The 18,986-nt window shown below is 35.8% G+C and overlaps 2 protein-coding genes across 3 annotated transcripts in view; one reads left to right on the top strand and one right to left on the bottom strand.

Moving 5' to 3' along the window:
* Positions 1-743: 743 nt before the first annotated feature.
* LOC137933516 (AN1-type zinc finger protein 1-like) lies at positions 744-4,447 on the top strand. The gene is made up of 3 exons (XM_068777474.1): positions 744-1,118; positions 2,177-2,279; positions 3,783-4,447. The coding sequence occupies exons 1-3, from the start codon at positions 835-837 to the stop codon at positions 4,308-4,310; spliced, it is 915 nt and encodes a 304-aa protein (XP_068633575.1). The 5' UTR covers positions 744-834; the 3' UTR covers positions 4,311-4,447.
* A 1,787-nt stretch (positions 4,448-6,234) lies between these two features.
* Positions 6,235-18,986, bottom strand: part of LOC137933208 (lutropin-choriogonadotropic hormone receptor-like) — a 60,486-nt gene continuing 47,734 nt past the window's right edge. For both annotated transcript variants that reach the window (XM_068777053.1, XM_068777054.1), the window contains exons 4-13: positions 16,526-16,594; positions 15,610-15,705; positions 13,701-13,766; positions 13,003-13,071; positions 11,677-11,751; positions 11,354-11,471; positions 11,026-11,142; positions 9,605-9,693; positions 8,033-8,212; positions 6,235-7,334 (exon numbers count right to left, since the gene is read on the bottom strand). In XM_068777053.1, coding sequence (XP_068633154.1) covers positions 6,245-7,334; positions 8,033-8,212; positions 9,605-9,693; positions 11,026-11,142; positions 11,354-11,471; positions 11,677-11,751; positions 13,003-13,071; positions 13,701-13,766; positions 15,610-15,705; positions 16,526-16,594 — 1,969 coding nt within the window. In that variant the 3' untranslated portion in view covers positions 6,235-6,244. The remainder of the gene's footprint in view (positions 7,335-8,032; positions 8,213-9,604; positions 9,694-11,025; positions 11,143-11,353; positions 11,472-11,676; positions 11,752-13,002; positions 13,072-13,700; positions 13,767-15,609; positions 15,706-16,525; positions 16,595-18,986) is intronic.

Below are 18,986 nucleotides of genomic sequence, written 5' to 3'. Positions count from 1 at the left end.
GGAATCGCAAGAATTGGCTACATTGAACTAGCACTAAATAAAACCTCCATGGCTTTTTTTCCTCGGTGCTGTATGACAGGTGAGGCAATGACAGGGTTAACTTCAAAATAGCCCACGCAGCTCTCTACATCTAAAAATCTTGTCTACTCAAGAAAACATCCGTGGAGACAAGTAGCACACCTTACTCAGAATATTATTATACATGAGCAAGGGACTTCATCTCCTAATCCATCTGTGATTAATCGTCTGTGAGAAAGACGCCGTGGTAACGAAGGGCCTATAAACAAGCCCATTTCATGCTACGGATCTGTTTTGAGAATGACGTAGCAGCTTAGTAAAAAAATGTTTATGTCCATGAGCTTTTAATGTAATTATAATTTTGCGAAAAATTTCATTATCGACGTACATACTACCGAGTAACGTTATAAGGAATATAAGGTTACAAATTAACTATTTACATCCATTGTTTTTTAAAGCAATAATTTTCTATTCACAACATAATCTAGTTTAATAACTCCTTGTTTTTTTTTCAGTTTGTGAAGTTTTGACTTCAGAAAGATTCGTCGTAATTAACGTACATTACAAAGATTGATGATTCAGCTATATATTTATTGCTATTTTTATTTACTTACTTTTATAAATACAATTTCTAAACTTATTGGAAATGTCAGTGTCATTGTCAAAAATTAATTTGTTTTGGGTTAGTTTACAAAAGTCATGCTTACTATATTTTGTAGAAAATAAAACCTTTAATCATTTAGCAGGGCTTTTAAATGTTATGTTAATACTTATTACTTAAATCTATAAATTACGTTACGTGAATAACAATTTGAAATGGAATTTCCTTCACTTGGAGAACACTGCCAGAATGAAGAATGTAAACAAAAAGACTTCTTGCCCTTACAGTGTAAGTGTGGTAAAGTATTCTGTCGTGAACACTTTACCGAACATTGTATATCGGGCTCTTGCGAAATGGCTCCAAAACCGAGAGAGTTTAGTTTAAAAACGGACGATGAGATTTTTCGCTGTACAGAGAAAGGCTGCAAGAAAGGAAATTTACATGAAATGCTATGTAATAAATGTAATAAACACTATTGCATTGAACATAGATTCCATCCGTAAGTACATATAATCATTTAACCTTTTTTTTTATATATTCTGTTACTAGAAGATAATTTATTTTCATAAACCAATTACTTATTACCAAACCATTATTTTTATATCAAGCTTCAAAAATAGATTATTGTAAACTATTAGCAGTTTATTTAATGGTCATTATATTATTCCATACTATCGTCAGTTAAAAACTATTCCGTTAAGTTGATTTGATTGTTAATAATATTTTGTTTTGTATGATTGTGAGCCCCAGAATAGAAAGCTAAGTTTATTTGGTAGAATACCTTCAAAAGGTAAAGTTTCATAAATCTGAGACTTCTTTTTAAAAAAGGTATACAAGAATATATATCTATTATTCTATTGTTTAACTTATCTAAGAGTAGATTTGGGGAGTCTGTGAGTCTAAGCTAGTACTCTGATTAGCAACAATTACCCCTGAACCTAACCCAGAACTGCTGCTATGACCATCCAATGTCCCTCACATTCTTAAGTTGATTTTCTTGGAAGGGATGTCGGATGCTTACATCATTTTGCATACAACTTATTTGGCAAAGTAAAGTTTAGGAAATAGATGTAACTTCTTGCCTAGTTTGCACATTATTTTTAATAAGCCATCTGCTGTTTTTATAACTAGGTTGTATTTACTTGTGCATAAATATAACAAATTGGACATAAAAATCAGGCTGAGAAATTTTTCAACAGGCACTTTCTTAAAAAGATTTTTTATGTACATATTTCTTTTTATTGTATTGGCAGTAGTAAGTTAATGCAACAATGAAATAAAAAAGTTATGTATATGAGATAAATGCCCTTCACAAACACACTTATATATCTTTTAAAAATAATTGGGAATTTTTAATACATATTTTGAGAGGCTGATATACAATTGTATTTAAGAAATTAAATGATGCATAATTTGTAATAAATTTATTGTTAGATAGCTCTGTGACTAGCAGCACTGTCCTGTTGTTGTGCCAGTGTTTTTCATATCTGCAGGAAAACAGACTTCTCTATATGCCATCACACAGTTATCATCACATTAATATGTCACTTTTTATAGATCATGCCCTGAAATAGATGATGAAACATTAGCAACAAAAATAGAACAATATGAAGCACCGAGAAGGCAATTTCAAGAAGCCAACAAGCATTTGCAGCAAAAGGTTGGTTCTTGCTTTGTCACTTGAATACAGTGCATGATCTGAACAAACATCTATTAAGGTGACTGGAAAGTATTGTCATTTCTGTCGACATATTTTACAGAAAAACTGATTTATTTTTCCGTCCCGGCATTGAAAATTTGGATCCTAGATGGCAAATGGTTGTTGATTACAAAGGTTAATATATTGTTGATTAGAAATAAAAACTTGTTAAAAATGTAGTCATGTGAATTTAACTTAAGAGAGTGACATTACTTTCCGGTCACCCTAATACAATAGAGACTAATGAGGATAGTTAATAATTCATATATTGTATGGATTTTATTATTAAAATTTTTAGTGACTATTTCTATCTGTTTAGTCACTTACCCTGTACATCTGTACCCTGACGTTGACTTATAGGAAATCCCTGTATCAACTCCATTTTAGCAGTAAAATATTCAATGGTGGAAATAGGTTTCTTCCATGGATATCCAATAGGAGTTGAAAGCTGTATATGTAATTTTAATTTTTTTTTGTGTATAATTTATTATATGCGTGAAACACAGAGTCCTGTTCAGCTAGGCATAATGATCTTAAATATTTAATGAAATCAGGCGTTATTTTGCGAAGTTTATCCTAAGTAAGAAAAGGACCAATATTTAGCTACTTCCACACATGCAGTGGTAGTCGTGCAACATAGTGCACCGCCCGCCAGCCCGCTAATAAATGCGCATGCGGCAAACAATGACAATTACATAACTACCACCGTTAAATCACTCAACACGTGTGTCACCCCTCCACAAGGCATCTTCAGGAGTTAAATTGGTGTAACATTACTACTTTTCTTACTTATTATGTGTTCAGTATATATAAGTTAGTCAGTATATTTAAATTATATTTCAGTAAGAGAATAGAATAGTATATTTAAATTATATGTGTTCAGTATATACTTTGTATTACTTACTTGAGCAATGTCTCTTCAATGCTTTTTGCTCTGTGTTTTAATAAATCATTTAATATATTTTAAATTAGTGTTTCTGAATGTATAGGAGGGCTATTTGATTGTTAAGGGGGGCAATATAATAGTGGGCTTGACATGATTTTAACCCTTTTGTTTTAATATAAAAAATAGCTATGTTACATAGGGGGAGCGTAATTATAGAAAGGCTATAGTGAGACATGGTGAAAAAAGTTTGGAAAATACTACCTTAAATCATTATTTTATTATTATGGAACAGGTTTGTAAAGCAGCTACCAATGTAGGATTATTTAAAATTGGTTTGGAAGTAGAGAGGCGACAGGTTGGTAAAGGAAAATAATAAATGTGTTGCATGTAAGTTTCCCTAAAACTGATATGTGGGATATATCTGACAACCTGTACCACTTCCTACAAGATGGACCTGGTATCCGCAGGCTGATCCATGAAATTATGAGAAGTTATTTCTTATTTCAGATATTCGGTAAAAGTTTTTTGTGCTGTATAAAACTTTGTGACAATATTTTTAAAAATGTAATTATTCACAGATAACTGAGAACATAAGAAAAGCATTGCAATCAACAGCGAAGGTAAAGACAGCCACTAAGATACATCTAATGAGGATAAAACAGAAGGCATCTGGGCCTAAAACTGTACCAGTTGGAGAAAGAGTATATTTTGCAATTAGAAAACCAATTTCTGCAGAACCGAAACCAATAAAAACAGTAACCGATTTAGAAAATGTGAAACAAATTGAAACTGTATCATTGGACCCAGATTTAAAAGATACAGTTCCTGTATTTGTCAGTCGAAATTGGAGTCTTGGTAGAGTGTTAGATAGTATATGCGAGACATGTAATATCAAAAATGACAACAATAAATCTGTTAACATGAAACTAAGGCTTTTCAGGCAATTGGACGGATATTGTATAAGTCCTTCAAAGATGGATGTTGAGATGGGAGAATTGATCTCTAAAGAAATATTGTTGGAAGGTGACAAGTTAGTAGTGGAATACATAAGTGATAGCATTCTAAATGGTTTAGATGAAAATACACATCTGTTTCTTCTAAGCTGAGAGACAAACAAATTTGAATAATTGAGTTTATACTGTTATGTACAGGATGATTGGTTACAGGCGTGAAAGAGTTTTAGTAAATAGTTTAAAAGCTATACACCTATTTTCAATCAGTTCATATAGAGTGATCACTTTGAAATATTAGATATTTCTATAAGAACAACAGGCAAATTACTTCTGGCAGTACAAAGTCTGCTGGGACAGACAGTAAACAGTAATAAATTTTAATATATTAACAATCCGAATTTTAGAAACGTTTTTTTTGTTATATTATAATAAAATTAATTATGATGGCTGATATCATTGGGTTGCAAATAGGACCGTTTTAATACTATAACTAATCACTCTGTGTAAAAAATATTAATTTTAGGTTATGAAAGACCTTACAACTGTATTTTTATTCTCCCCTTTAAAGCTTTACATCCATAACTGTCGCAGGTTACCCTGTATATTTTATATTATATATATATATTAAATTTAACCTTCCATGATAAAAGTGATAAAAATGAATGTTAACGAAAAATTGTGTTATAAATAATACGCGTTTTATTAAAAATCAAAGTAAGAACATTATAAACAAAAAATTATGTGGATCTAAGAAATGTTTAATTACAAATAAATTACACAAGTGCAAAAACAGTTCTGATATATGTTTATTAGCTGTCTGGAATTACCGACTCAATTTTCTACAGACATTTTATTTAATAAAATGTTCTGACCTTTTAAATGTTTATTATTTTCTTTTTTTAAGAGTATATATATATGCCTATTACTATATATTAATTAAAATGTTATTTAATTAGTCTATCTTTTACATTTTAAATATTTGGTTTAGTTTGTTTGTGGGCTTCTCTAATTAGGATGTCTGAAACCCTGACAATATTTAAATTTGATGTGTGAAGGACACTTCTATATCATTTTGACTTTTATTAGATTGGTCACTTTCGACATTTTTCTACTGACGTACACTGGTGATCACGATAAGTGATCCTAAGTGGATATATAATATCATCATCATTTCCACTGGTGGTCATTGAACTTCCCCATAGGTTTCCAATTAGACAAGCCGATCAAGGTCTGTACACTTACATCTACTGAGATGGACATCCTGGGGCTGCGTTTTTGCCAGACCGTGTACCTAAAGGTTCCAGTGACCAGTTCTGCGCGGTATGTGGTCTGCCTTCTACCACGTCCAATATGCCAACTTGTTGGCTTTATTGGTTACTTTAGATTCCTCATTTCTTACTCGATCTCGTAGAGAAATCCCGACAACGCCTTATTCTTCGTTGAGCGACTGTAATTTTGCCAATAAGCTTTTAGTGTTAGAAAAAACGTTTTTACAATAACATGAATAGGCAATATTCTACTGGAAAATTCAAATTAGCTCGTTTTACACTCACATTAATTTTTATTTTTTCTTGTTAAAATACTCTTTCCACCATCTTATTTTCGGGACAGTAATATAAACCTACTTACTTTCACTTTTCCTCTCTCATCCTTCACAATTTCTTTCTCTATTTAATTTTTCATCCTTCATATTTTCTTTCATTCAGCATACATTCAACATACAGCATTCACTCACATTACATTCACGCATCGCCTCCCATCCCTCGCCACACTTTCTGTTACACTCACCACCCTGCAACAAAAGCGAAAGAAAGTGTGGCGGCTCTCCTTTTTCAAAAGGGAATCGATGTTGCCGCAAGCAATGCTCTCCATTTCACTTCGGAAGCCAAACCCTCCATATACGGGACAGCAAGTAATTGCGTGCACCACGGTTTTGTCCACCGCTGTATCACAGATGCACTAGGGACACCCCTTGATCTTATACCTTTACAGCTACTCTCACACACATTAAGGATTAAAATGAAACAAAAACTTGTAATAAATAATAGTATAATAATATCAATAATGTTTACATCTAGATAACACAGTTAAAGCACAACTTCACCGTTCTCTTTGCTGACCTGCGAGTGTGAGCGGTTGTAGTCTATGAGTGGCATGAGGGGTGCAGGGGCTGAGGGGTTCGTGTGACCGGTGGGAGGGGGAGTGGCGGCCAGCTTGTACTTCTCTATCAACCAGTCGCACTTCCCGGTTCGCGCTATCATCGTGATCAGGTCTCTACGGTATTGCTTAGTCAATATAGCGTACAGGAATGGGTTCGCGCAAGCGTTCAACGGATAGAAGAACACTAGAAGAACTTTGCCGTGGCTAACGTCCACTAGTGGGACGCCGGCAAGTGCTGTGACACCAAAAAATGCAACAGGAGCCCAGCATAGCAAATCAGTACCTATTAACAATGCCATTTTGTTCGCAATCCTACGCTCGGCAGCCGCTGCCGCTCCCCTCCCCCCATAGCTTTCCCCGCCTCCACCTAAAGACCTGTATATCTGTACGTAGCAAACGACTATCGTAACCCACGCTATTGCGTTGGTGAGGAACAACGAACCTTGGTAAACAGCATCTCCAACACCCACGCTCTCCACAGGCAAGCAAATAGAAGTTGATGAGTAATCAGAAACTCCAACTAAAGGTAACCCCGCCATCAGAAACGAGAACAACCACCCACCAATCATTATCTTCGCGGCCGTAGACAAAGAGATTCGTCTCTCCAGATATATAGCATACGTTATTGCAAACCACCTCTCCAATGTCACTATGGTTAGCGTAAAAACGGACAGTTGACCAGAGAACACGGATAAGAAGCCAGCTATCTTGCAGCCGACTCCATATTGCCAGCTGTACGCGTAGTTAAAAAACTCCCCGTAAGATCTAAGATCAACGACAGCTATCATAAATAGGTACACCCCGGTACAGAGGTCGGAGAATGCGAGATGGCACATGAGGAACCTGGGCACTGTTAGCTCCGCGTGGTTAGTCAGCAACACCATGAGGACCGCTATGTTTCCCACTACTGCTGCGGTGATCACGAACCACACGCTCGCTCGCAGCCACGACCATCCCATGACGTCCTCGCAAGGGTTGAGTGCGTCTGGTAATGGTGAACATTCCACCTTTCGCCGACTGTAAAGACATCAAATCATCACATGAACTACGGGGTGACATGATACATGGCAGACCTTTCTGGCTTCATTGGCAAGACCACAGTCGCGCATCGAGCCAAGGCTGCCCTATACATATGCTCGGGATAAATCTACAAAATCGACATAGGAAAGAGGAATCAAAAGCCAAGAGAATTAGCAAGTTTTTCTAACACTTCGACGAGCCACTCTATGCCTTAGCGCCCACGTAGTGGTGTAGTCCAGCGTGGGCGGTGTGTGTTTAGCGATCGATTACTCTTCCTTGAAATAGCTGGTGGGTGAACAGATGACCCTGATTTCCAGTGACACCTGTTGGAAAAGACCTCATCAACCTATATTCTGGCCTTAACATCTGTGGACTTTGTGGGGACATCCTTCTCTGCGCTTTCCCCCCCATGTGGGGTCCACTCCGGTACCTTAAAGCCCTAGTGACCATTTATTCTACGTCCTATGTGGCCTGTTGACTGCCACTACAACTTTCCAATTCGCTAGGCTATGTTTGCTTTAGATCTTCTTTGGAACTCATAATTTCTAATTCGATTTCGTAGAAAAATCCCTGGCATAGTCCTCTCCATGGTTCAGTGAGCGACTATGAACTTGCAACTGAGGTTCAAAGAGAGACTTCGCTTCCCGTGTGGTAATAGAATAAAGTGAGTTAACTAAAGATATAACTTAAAGTACCTTAAGCTAAAGTTGCCACAAGCAGCGAAATACGCGACGCCGTTGGACAGCGTGTTGTTGACCAGCTCGTGAAAGTCACCCTGTTCGTCATCCTCGAAGCTGCCCGTATCTGAGAAGTACTCTTCGCTGTTCAAATCATACTCCTCGCTGGTAGTCGCAGCAGAGTTATCGGCTATTGTCCTGAAATGAAACGGAATTGTAGCTGCCACAATTGAAGCTGGACATGCTAAGCCAATTGTTAATCCGGGAATCTCTCCCGGACACCATTTCGGCCTACGGGGACTCGCACGCCTACGGGGCCTACGGGGGCACACGGGGAATTCGCTGAGTATCTGCATAGGTTTAAACTCAAGCATTTGTGACCCTGCGGTGGATCAGACCGTGGGAGACTTAATCACTGGTTGACCAATATTTGGCGCGTTAAGAATCGAATACCAGTTACAGCTGCAGGAAAGGTTTGAAGAAAATATCGCCTCATTGGTGAATCAAGAAGGAAGCCACAAAACCTTCTTGGAATACTTCCGGAAGATGATAGAAAGTTATAAATTATAACAAAACAAATGTAGGAGAAAACAATATGTGATAAAAAGTAATAGAAATGGAAAAAGTGTGATAGATGTAATGTTAAAAACAAAAAAATATTAGATCGTAGGAAAATGTTGCAGTTACCAAATTGTTATTTCACATCGAGCCCCCGTCGGGTACGATGCACCGAACATTCAACACTCTTATACTCATGACACGGTGGCCGCGCCTGCCTAGCCCGCGTTCAAGGGTGGGCGGTCTGGGGAGGTCCGTTTCGCTACCGACCGTAGAAGTCCTCGCTTCGCATTACTTACACTACATCTCATTCACTACACTACACATTTGCACGGGTATACTCTTCGTGCGTACGTCTTCGATGTAATTGGCATGTGGGAAAAAGAAGGTCCGCGGACTCAATTTGCATGAAGCTGTACAAAGCCTAAATCGGCTAGCAGTATAACTTCAAACAGATCAAATCCAAATTCAAATTGTTAATGAACAGAAAAATAAAATAAAAATTGTAAAATAGCTATGTTCAGCAGTAATGGCGAAGGATGCGCGGTGCATAAAAGGCGATGCATAAAAGGTAACAAGGTATGGAAAGGAATAAAAGAGAATGTGTTCAAAAAACGAATAAGTAGTAAAAGATGTTGAGAGTATTCATCTTATTGACAAAAGATAAGATCTTCTGTAAAATTCCTGCCGTAAATCGTCTCTGCCTTTAGATTTAACGTACCGAAACCTCCGTACTGCACCTTAGGTGTGCGCGCGGCGAGACGGGGAAATATCGTCTGTCAATGTTCTCGGCACCTCTCATAGTCCTTTTTCCTTAGCCCCCACTCCGTACTTACTTACGTAAAAGGCGGGGTGCTTGTTTTTGACCAAGACAAGTAATAACATGAAGTGAATGACAGATTCTAATGCTTTATCTAAATTCAAAAAAATTAACAGCGCTTTTACTTAAATTAGTTTTATAACCAAAAAAAAACTGACGCCAGTTCAATATTAAGTAATGTAATAACAGCCACAGATCAAAAAGCAACTTACTCTTCAGCATTTTCGACACCAAATTTATATATTCTGGAAGATTCTTGGGATCTTCTACGTCTTTGTACCGCTGACAATTGCTGGCATCTCTGTCAAGGTAACAAACATATTAAAAGACATTAAAAATGTATTAGTACACATATCCCCCGATTTACACGGTAGATACTTTCCTGAGAAAAACGTGTCAAAAGAAAATTTAAAATTTCAAGTCAAAACCGTGTAAATCGAAAAACTTGCAGAAAATGCTTAATTTTGCTATTTAACAGTTGTGATTTGTTTCAATATTTTTTGGTGTACACAGAAATAAAAATAAAATGCATTGAAAAGTTAAAATATTTAATAAATTACAGAAACACTATTTTTTTATTTAATTACAATACATTAAACAGAAGAACATAAAATAAGGTGTTTTATTATCCTTTATCACTGTAAGAAATTACTCTCATTCTTTTTTTCGGAATCGAAAGTTGGAATTCACTTTCATCACTCGAAGTTATTAGTGCCGATTCGATGTTTGGAGCAGAAATATTTATATTATGAGCGATGGCAATAAAATGGGTTATTAAAACAAAAAAAAACTTATTTGGAAAACCGTGAAAAAGCGAAAACTTGTAAAACAAGTACCGTGTAAATCGGGGGATCGGTGTATATAGTAAAAACATCTTTATAGGCAGTGGTAGTTCAGCGGTAAAGGACTGAGTCGCTGCTTCGATTAACGGAATTCAAGCTTATATAATTCAAACTTTGTTCATTAATTATATAGAATTGCCACTGCTCACAAACAAGATTTCCTCCTCCACCATAATACCAAACTGCGATCATCAAACCGCATGCCAAGCGTGGCAATTATGGTAAGTCCCCCATATATATCTTTTTTGGAGATCTATGTCTTACAGTGGGTGCCTATCAGCTGTAAGAAGAACATCTTTACCTGGTTTTCGAGTAAAAAAAGCATATTGTCGTATGGTACCATACAATTTATTAATTTATCTCTCACCAATATATCTATGACCAGCGTGTGTCGGTGGTGATTTATTGATCTGAAACGAAGTGGTTTACGGAGGCCTTTATAAGAAGATAAAGTCTTCGAAAGAGTAATGAAGAGGGCTATACTCGGAGCTTTGCTGTGAGATCGAGTCAGAAATGAAGAAATCCGCAGAAGAACCAAAGTCACCGATGAAGCTCAAAATATTGGTTGTGTGAAGTGGAAGTTAGTAGCACATCGTTCAACCGACGGCTGTTTTGTCAGAAAGATTCCTCCTCTAGGCAAAGCGACAACATTGTCAAGGTCGCTGGATGCGATCAGTACAAGACCGATCGTCGTGACGATCTTCGGGGGAATCCTGTGCAGTGGGTGTCTATAAGCTGACATGATGTGAATTAATTTATAACCATACTATTATCATAGTTTGAAAGCGTACCTGCGCCATTATTGCCTTCTGTGTCTCGTACAATGCGTGCCGCGCGGGATTATGCCGTTCGGGGAATGCGAACGCGCAGCAATGGAAATGGTGTGTTAAATACGCCTTTTGTAGTTGCTGTTAAACAAAATTTAAATTCGTTTATTGTAGGTGCAACCATCTGCAAAACATTACCTCTGAAGACATTTTAACGACGCTCCTTTTTAAGGTTGAGACGACGTGACGAAAATAAGACATTGGCTTACAAAGCGATTCGCATCCAAAAACAAGACGGTGACAACTGTTAAAGTTGTATAGGAGAGGCAATCCCCAATCCAATAAATATTACCTGGAACTCGTAAATAGATGGAATGTATTTCAAAGATGGCGTCTTCTCTATTCTCAATATTTCAAGTTTTTCAAGTCCTTTTGTCGGAAGTGAAGCGATGGCTGTGCTGCTGAGATCACTAAAACAAGAAGTATTTATATATACAAATAATATATAAATAGAATTAAAAAAAACTTAATTTACAATGTTTATTTGAATCCCAATATTTATTTAGTATGAAAAAATAAAAAAAATTCGAACGCGTAAATAACAACGTTTTCCACAGATTATATATTTAACATACCATGTCGCAGGATTTTACAAAGAACATGTAGAATACTTACAGCTGTCGAAGTAAAAGATTTCCGGCGAAGGCCAAATCGTCTAAACGCCGGAGTTTCGTGTTGCCGCGGAAACTTCTGGAATTGTCATATTTTTTCTAATCAACATATAATTACTGCTACACAATAAATGCACTCTGTAGTACAGCAGAACAAATTTATATATGTTTGATGTAAATTTAAGATGTAAAAGCTAACAATATATTAAATATGGCCAGTTCGAATCTCTCAAAGAGAATATGTATTTGATTTTTGATAATTCCAATGGTATCATTTGACAAAGCGACAAGTTATAGATTATATTTAAACATTATTCTCATTTAAGTAGAAAAAAAATGCAACAAATTGTAGAGTCATAGTTTTATTTATTTGTTAAATTTATATAAGTCATAAATTAATTTTGATATTGATAATTTTTGATAGATGGACTTTTTCTGCTTCTGGATTTCCAAATGGCACTGGAAGAATGGCAAGCGCAGAAGGCGCCTGGCCTAAGACCTCTTAAACTAGCAAAGATAAAAAGGTGATGTAAGTTTTTTATATATGTATCAAAAGGCGATACAACAACATAACATTTTTAAAGTAACTATTGTTAGATTATTGTAGTTAGCTAAGATAGAATGAAGAAGAAAGAAAATAGATCGCGAGAAGTCGTTTGGTGGAGTAGTACAGGACTGGTCATCGTGACGTTCTATGGGGAAGATCTAGGTCAGTGATTTCCAAAGTGGTCTATATCGACCCCTAGGGGTCTATGACAACCTGCAAGGGGTCTACGTCAGCGAAAAAAAATTTGGGGGTCCATGAAATGAAAATAGGGGTCCACGATAGTGGATCTCAACACATACACTGATAGTACCTATTTAATTACATCATACTATCTTATAATATCAAAACATTTACATTATTTATAAAAGTACCTATGAAGTAAAAAATTATTAGTATGTTACGTATATATTACATAACAGATACGAAATTTTATTTTGAGTAGTTTTAATTTAAATTCAATTAATAAATGTATAAATTAACATGTGTATTTACTTTAAGTTTTTAACACTAAACTTCACTACAGTTAGAAATTTACAGGAAATCAATATCAGGTAAGTAGGGGGTATACCCAACACGGAAAAATATGGCAAGGGGTCTACGACACAAAAAAGTTTGGGGAACTCTGATCTAGGTCTTACAGGTGAAAACGGAAAGCGTCTGTCGAGTCAGCAAAAAATATATTTGTTACCGTTATACCTTGTTATTGAATCAAACATTAACAATGATATAACATTATTTGCGAAATACATAATAATCGAGTGAAACATTATCGTCTGAACTTACAATTTCGAAATCTGCGCGTTCTTGAAAGCGTGCGCAGGTACCTCCTCTATTAAATTGTAATTTAAAGATCTGAAACAAGAAGTAAAATTTCTCTATGAGATTAAATAAGACTGATCGGCAAACTGGTATGGTACGTAAAAATACGACTTTTAACATCTTGTTTGTTTATTAATTTGTTCACGTATTCCATTTTTAAATTGCTCGTGCAACTGTCAGCCGTTTGAGACGGAAAGTTAGCTGGCGACCACAATCCAGTAAACACACGTGTGTTTACTGGAGATATCAGTAAATTTCTGGATGCGGGTAGTGTATGACCAAATATAACGATCTTTGGGTGTGAACTGTGACTTGCAGTGGACCTCTATTGGTTGTTACGATAATGACGATGATTCCAGATAATTTAAATTGGTTCCGTAGGTATTACTAAATTTAGATACAGTTCTTTGAGCTTTTTAATTCTGGATAATATAGTAGAGCAATTGTCATTTCTAAATAACAGTTAGTTTCAATAAATATAACACTGTTAACTGTCTGCATGTTTCTCTTTATTCTGACATCACTGTTCTCGAGGAAATATAATATTAGTGATGTCCACAAAAATTTTAAAAATCGCTTTATTATCAAAGTATAAAAATACTGGAGCAAATAAGGAAAACAAAAAAAAAATAGCTAAACATTGTATGTACCTATTGACTTACACTTGGTCAGCGCGGACACGCAGCGCGTGTGCTGGGATACGTTTGATGTGATTGCCCTCCAGGTCTCTGAAAAATTAAATAATATATCTAGGTAGGTATCTAATTATGAACAGGAGTCCTGAAATTAGAACCTTCTAATATCCGTATATTCGCAGAAAGAGCGAGAACACAATGTTACAACTACCTTATTATATCAGAAATCGGAAAGTAATGTCGCTTGCTTAAGTTAAATTAACACGACTACATTTTTAACAAGCTTTTATTTCTAATCAACAATACATTCACCTTCGTTATCAACAACCTGTTGCTATCTAGTATATAAACTTTCAATGCTAGAGCGGTAAAAATCAATCGGTTTTTCTTAAAAATATTGTTACAAAGCACGAATTACAAAACCATTTGATCAATACACACAGAACCCTAGAATGAAAAAGTGACCTAGAAGCTATTTATAGATTTTTGTGTACGGTTTTTGAAAATTCTAACCGAGTACTATCTCGAACTTACTAGAACCAGCAGTGTTTTATTCCGAGCCAGAATCCACAGTACGTAACAAAATGTCGACAGAAACGACATTACTTTCCGGTCACCCTAATCAAAACATGTCGATATATCGACATTACACCAACACCGCAAATTTGTGACTTTGTCTTACTTAACATTTTACTTGGCAACTAACAATGACTTATATGAAAGGCTGTTAGGGTAGTTTGAGGGTTCTGCTCTTATAATTACACGACTTACAATATAGGCATTATTCAATCTATATCAAAACAATAGCGTTTCACTGGTTTACAATCTCTTGACCTAGACTCAGGTGGTTTGGGTAGTGGGTGAGATGAGTTTGAAGTACATGTCCTTTCTACGTTCAAGATCTGACGAAGCATCAATGTAGTTAACCTAAACCTCGTAACATTGCTCCAGGGCTCGCGCGATAACCTTGGCTTAAGTTTCTAAGTTATAAGTAATTTTACCGGATTAGGACCTTTCGAGCTCTTAGATCATTTAGGCGGTCCATACTTATTTATTCATTCATTCATCTAACCCGATAGACGCCCACTGCAAGCCATAAGCCACAATGCCCAGTCTTGCGCTGCCCATATCCAGTAGCTTCCCTCAATCATGATCATGATCTCGGTCCACTTAGTGAGGGCGTACCCACGCTGCATCTCCACCCACGTGGTCGGTACTGAAGCATTTTTCGTCCGACGACCATCGGCACGTGCGATGTGCTCATCACCGCTCCTTCATATGAGCAATTCTTCTATGTTGGTGACTTTGATTCTCTTTCGGATCTCATATAGCCGCTCTCATAACAAACTAAATATATTTATATATAAAAAACTAGTTGTCCCCTTCTACGAAACATATGAACGTCTCCGCAACCACCTTTCGAGTAGAATTTCAAGAAACCCTTTCTTAGTAAGAAAAGGACTAATATATAGCTACTTCCGCCATGCAGCAGTAGTCGTGCAATAAAGTGCACCGCCCGGCAGTCCGCTGATAAATGCGCATGCGGCAAACAATGCGAATTACACAACTACCACCGTCAAATCACTCAACACGTGTTTCACCCCTCCACGGGGCATCTTCAGGACATATATTACACCGATTAGTGCCAAACACACAGTCATACTACCTACTACCAACATTTAATCACTCAGAGTGACTTTATTCCACAACTACTGCATGGCGGAAGTAGCTATATATCGGTCCTTTTCTTACTTAGGATGGACTTCCGCAAAATAACGCCTGAATCCATTAGAAACCCTTTCTTAGCTGACCTTTACTTAGCAAACGAAATATTTATGCCAAATTTCAAGTCTTTAAATTTTATGGTTTCAGAGATATTATGATGAGTTAGTAAGTGTGAAAATTTCTTATATATGTATAAAGATCATATACTTACACAGCTTGAAGGTAAGGTAAAGACGTATAGACTTTACTGTGGTCATGAACATGGCTTAGATTCGGCACCTCCAGTAGCCCTGATGTTGTGATGATGCTATAAATTGAGATTTTTTTTAATAATTATTAGAATTTGTGTCTCCAATCAATATACGGTCAGTAGAACGAATTGATTCATGGTATATGTACACATTTTTATATATCTTACAATATGCCGGTTTCACTTTGATATTGTTTAAGGCGCATGTAAATAGGCCTATGTTATAATTATCAGTGTGTTGCTTTGGGGCATCGAACTCAAGATAACATCAGTTGTACAGATGTAAAGTTAATGTGAATTTTATATAAAATAGGTCTTAAATCTATTACAAGTAAATAGGATAGATAAATGAAACAAAAACAAATAATCAAGCTATACCATAATGCTAAATCTCATTTATACTATTACGCTAATAGATGGCGCGCATGCAAAATTATGAAATTAAAATTAAGATTTACATGAAACAATAATAATAGCCAGGCAGAGGACGCTCTAGTTCGTGTGGCGCCTGTATGTAATGAAACCCTGGCGCCCCCCAGGCCTGTCCTCCCCTCGCGGCTATAATTATTAATTTTGCGATGCTCCTAGCTCTCTCAGGGAGAGACGGCGGCGCCTGTGTGCATTTCACACCCTGCACTATAGGTTAAGCCGTCCCTTGAGGCAAGAGATAAGTTATTTTATATACTAAGTATGAAATTAAGATACAAAAAAGAGTTAAATGAGTCTATTTTGGGTAGATGTGTATGGCGAGTATGAATAAAACAAAAATTGTTTAAAGCTGATTTATGGTAAAAATTCGAGTTAAACCTTAAATCTGGCGTGTGATATGTTAGTTTATAATATATATAATGATATATATAACCACATACATACGTACAAAGTGCGCAACTCAGGTAGAGGCGGGAGCGGTGCGATTCTGTGGAGTCGCGGCGCTTGTGTTATAAAACTGAAATATGAAAATAACATTAGACATGTACACAATACTACGCTATAAGTAAGAAAAGGACTAATATATAGCTACTTCTGCTATGTAGCAGTAGCCCGCTGGTAAACGCGCATGCGGCAAATAATGCGAATTACACAACTACCGCCGTTAAAACACTCAACACGTGTTTCACCCCTCCACGGGGCATCCTCAGGAGTAATGTTACACCGTTTAGTGGCAAACACCGAGTGCTTAGTACTAACTTTGCTGGCGGATCTATCCTCTCATGGATGGGAGATGTAAGGAAAATACTTTCCATAATAATGAATTTATATGAATAATCTTTAATTTCAATCACTTAATTGTCAATGTGTCAATGACTTGTGTGAAACAAATTTTGTATTTTTTCCGAATCTATTATCTTTAATCGTGAATTAATATTAAAACAAATTAATAGGAGTTAAATGCTTTGAATGTCGTTTCTTTCATTTTTATGGTGGATATGGTATTAATTTATAAATGATTTAAATATGTATATGTTTACTAAGCATTCATGTATGTATATACATAATTTCTCTTTTATTGTTATGTCATATGTATGTATATTTCTTGGCTTTATTTTTGGTTAAACAAATCCATCTTTTATTGTATATGTTGATGTTTGTGCTACTATCCTGGATAAGTAAGAACTTATAAGCAAAACATTTCCAGGTGGCAAATAAATAAAAAAAAATTGAAACAAGACAAGAGAATAACTTCTAATTCTTTGTTTACTTTTTAATAATTTATAAATGCTAAATAAGCGAATAGCGCTATGTTTAGATTAGCGCTCTGCAATCAAAATAAGCTATTTTTTAAAATCTAAGTAATAACAATTGATATCGTCAGTATTAAACTTTTATTAAAATGAAGCGTATATATAGAAAGATATTGTATCGTAATAGCTTCGAATTACCACCTCCTAAAGAAGACATTTCTAAATTTAATAGTATATTTAAGAACGATCGAAATAAGGAAATTACGATAATGTTGTAATATTTCTGTTTACGTAATAAATATAAGTAAACGTGATAGTAATTGTTTACAGTTGTTGCTCTAAATAAAAGTGGAAAAAAAAAACAAATTATTTTATCACGGCGGCATACGAAAAGAATAAATATTATTTTTTTATTATACACAATGTTTTAATACGTTGTTAAGTGACTAAACTTCTAAATCTGCGGCAATAATTCAGCGATAACGTCGAAAAATAGACACGAACGTCGTAAACAAAGATGGCGCCGATGTTCCCATTGAATAAATTCCCGCGTAAACTTGTGCCGAAAAATGAATGCGCATATTTTATATAATAAATTTGTAAGCCTCTTAGTGATTTCTCTACTTTTATGCTCGTAACTTTACAAAGAGTTATAATAAAATATGAAATATAAAACTGAGCACATAAAATTTTATGTTTGAAAATTTCTGTTATGTATTCTATTCGCGTCATCATCTTCATTTCAGCTTTACCCAGATTTCCAATATGGCTGATTGGAAGCGGCAGCTTCTTTCGTCGACCTTGTGGGTGTCTGAACTGCGCTTGCAGGTTCATGGTCTTCCTTCCAACACTACATGGCCTAGCTATTACCATCTCACCTTCCAACGTCATTTCTGGTATGATCTTGAAAATAAATCTCAAGTATAGCCTTCACCAAAGCTCGTTGAACGACTGTTAACTTACGCATGAAGTCCGAAGTGGCTGACCTTGTTTCGTCAGTTATACCAAAATAATTTGACTATAGCTAACCTATCGATATTTATATATTATATATCCGTTTGATCTTTATTTCGAATTTCAGTGTAAGAAGAGGTGACACAAGAGTTGGGAGGAGGTATGACGATCACAGTTAAAATACTTCAGTGCCGATAAAAAATATTTTAGAATTTTATTAAATTTAAGAAACGCTTAAACATGTGAATAAAAAAAAAATACACGTGGGGGTGAAACACGTGTTGAATGATTTGACGGTGGCAGTTGTGTAATTCGCATTGTTTGCCGCATACGCATTTATCAGCGGGCTGGCGGGCGGTGCACTTTGTAGCACGACTACCACTGCATGTGCGGAAGTGGCTAAATATTGGTCCTTTTCTTACTTAAGATGGACTTCTGCAATGTAACGCCTGATTCCAGTAAACATTAAAAATTTATTTAAAAATGATCATGTATTTAATGATTTATTAAAATTTCTTTATAAGGAAATTAAAATATTTGGTTTCTTGACGCTATATTTCCAGCGGACGTCTTTATAAGTAAACCGTGGTATTAAAACCAGAGGGATGATCGTTAAGAAAAGTCAAAAGTGAAATTTAAGTTTAAGGTTTATTATAAAAAAATAATTTTAAATTTAACCCCACACAATAAATTTTGTAAATA

Source organism: Battus philenor, unplaced genomic scaffold (assembly GCF_028537555.1).
Source record: "Battus philenor isolate CCGP_79_NKW_IND1 unplaced genomic scaffold, ilBatPhil1.0.hap1 SCAF_13, whole genome shotgun sequence".
NCBI classification, from domain to species: Eukaryota; Metazoa; Arthropoda; class Insecta; order Lepidoptera; family Papilionidae; genus Battus; species Battus philenor.
The sequence above is the reverse complement of the archived record's forward strand: the minus strand, read 5'-3'. Positions and strand labels throughout refer to the sequence as shown.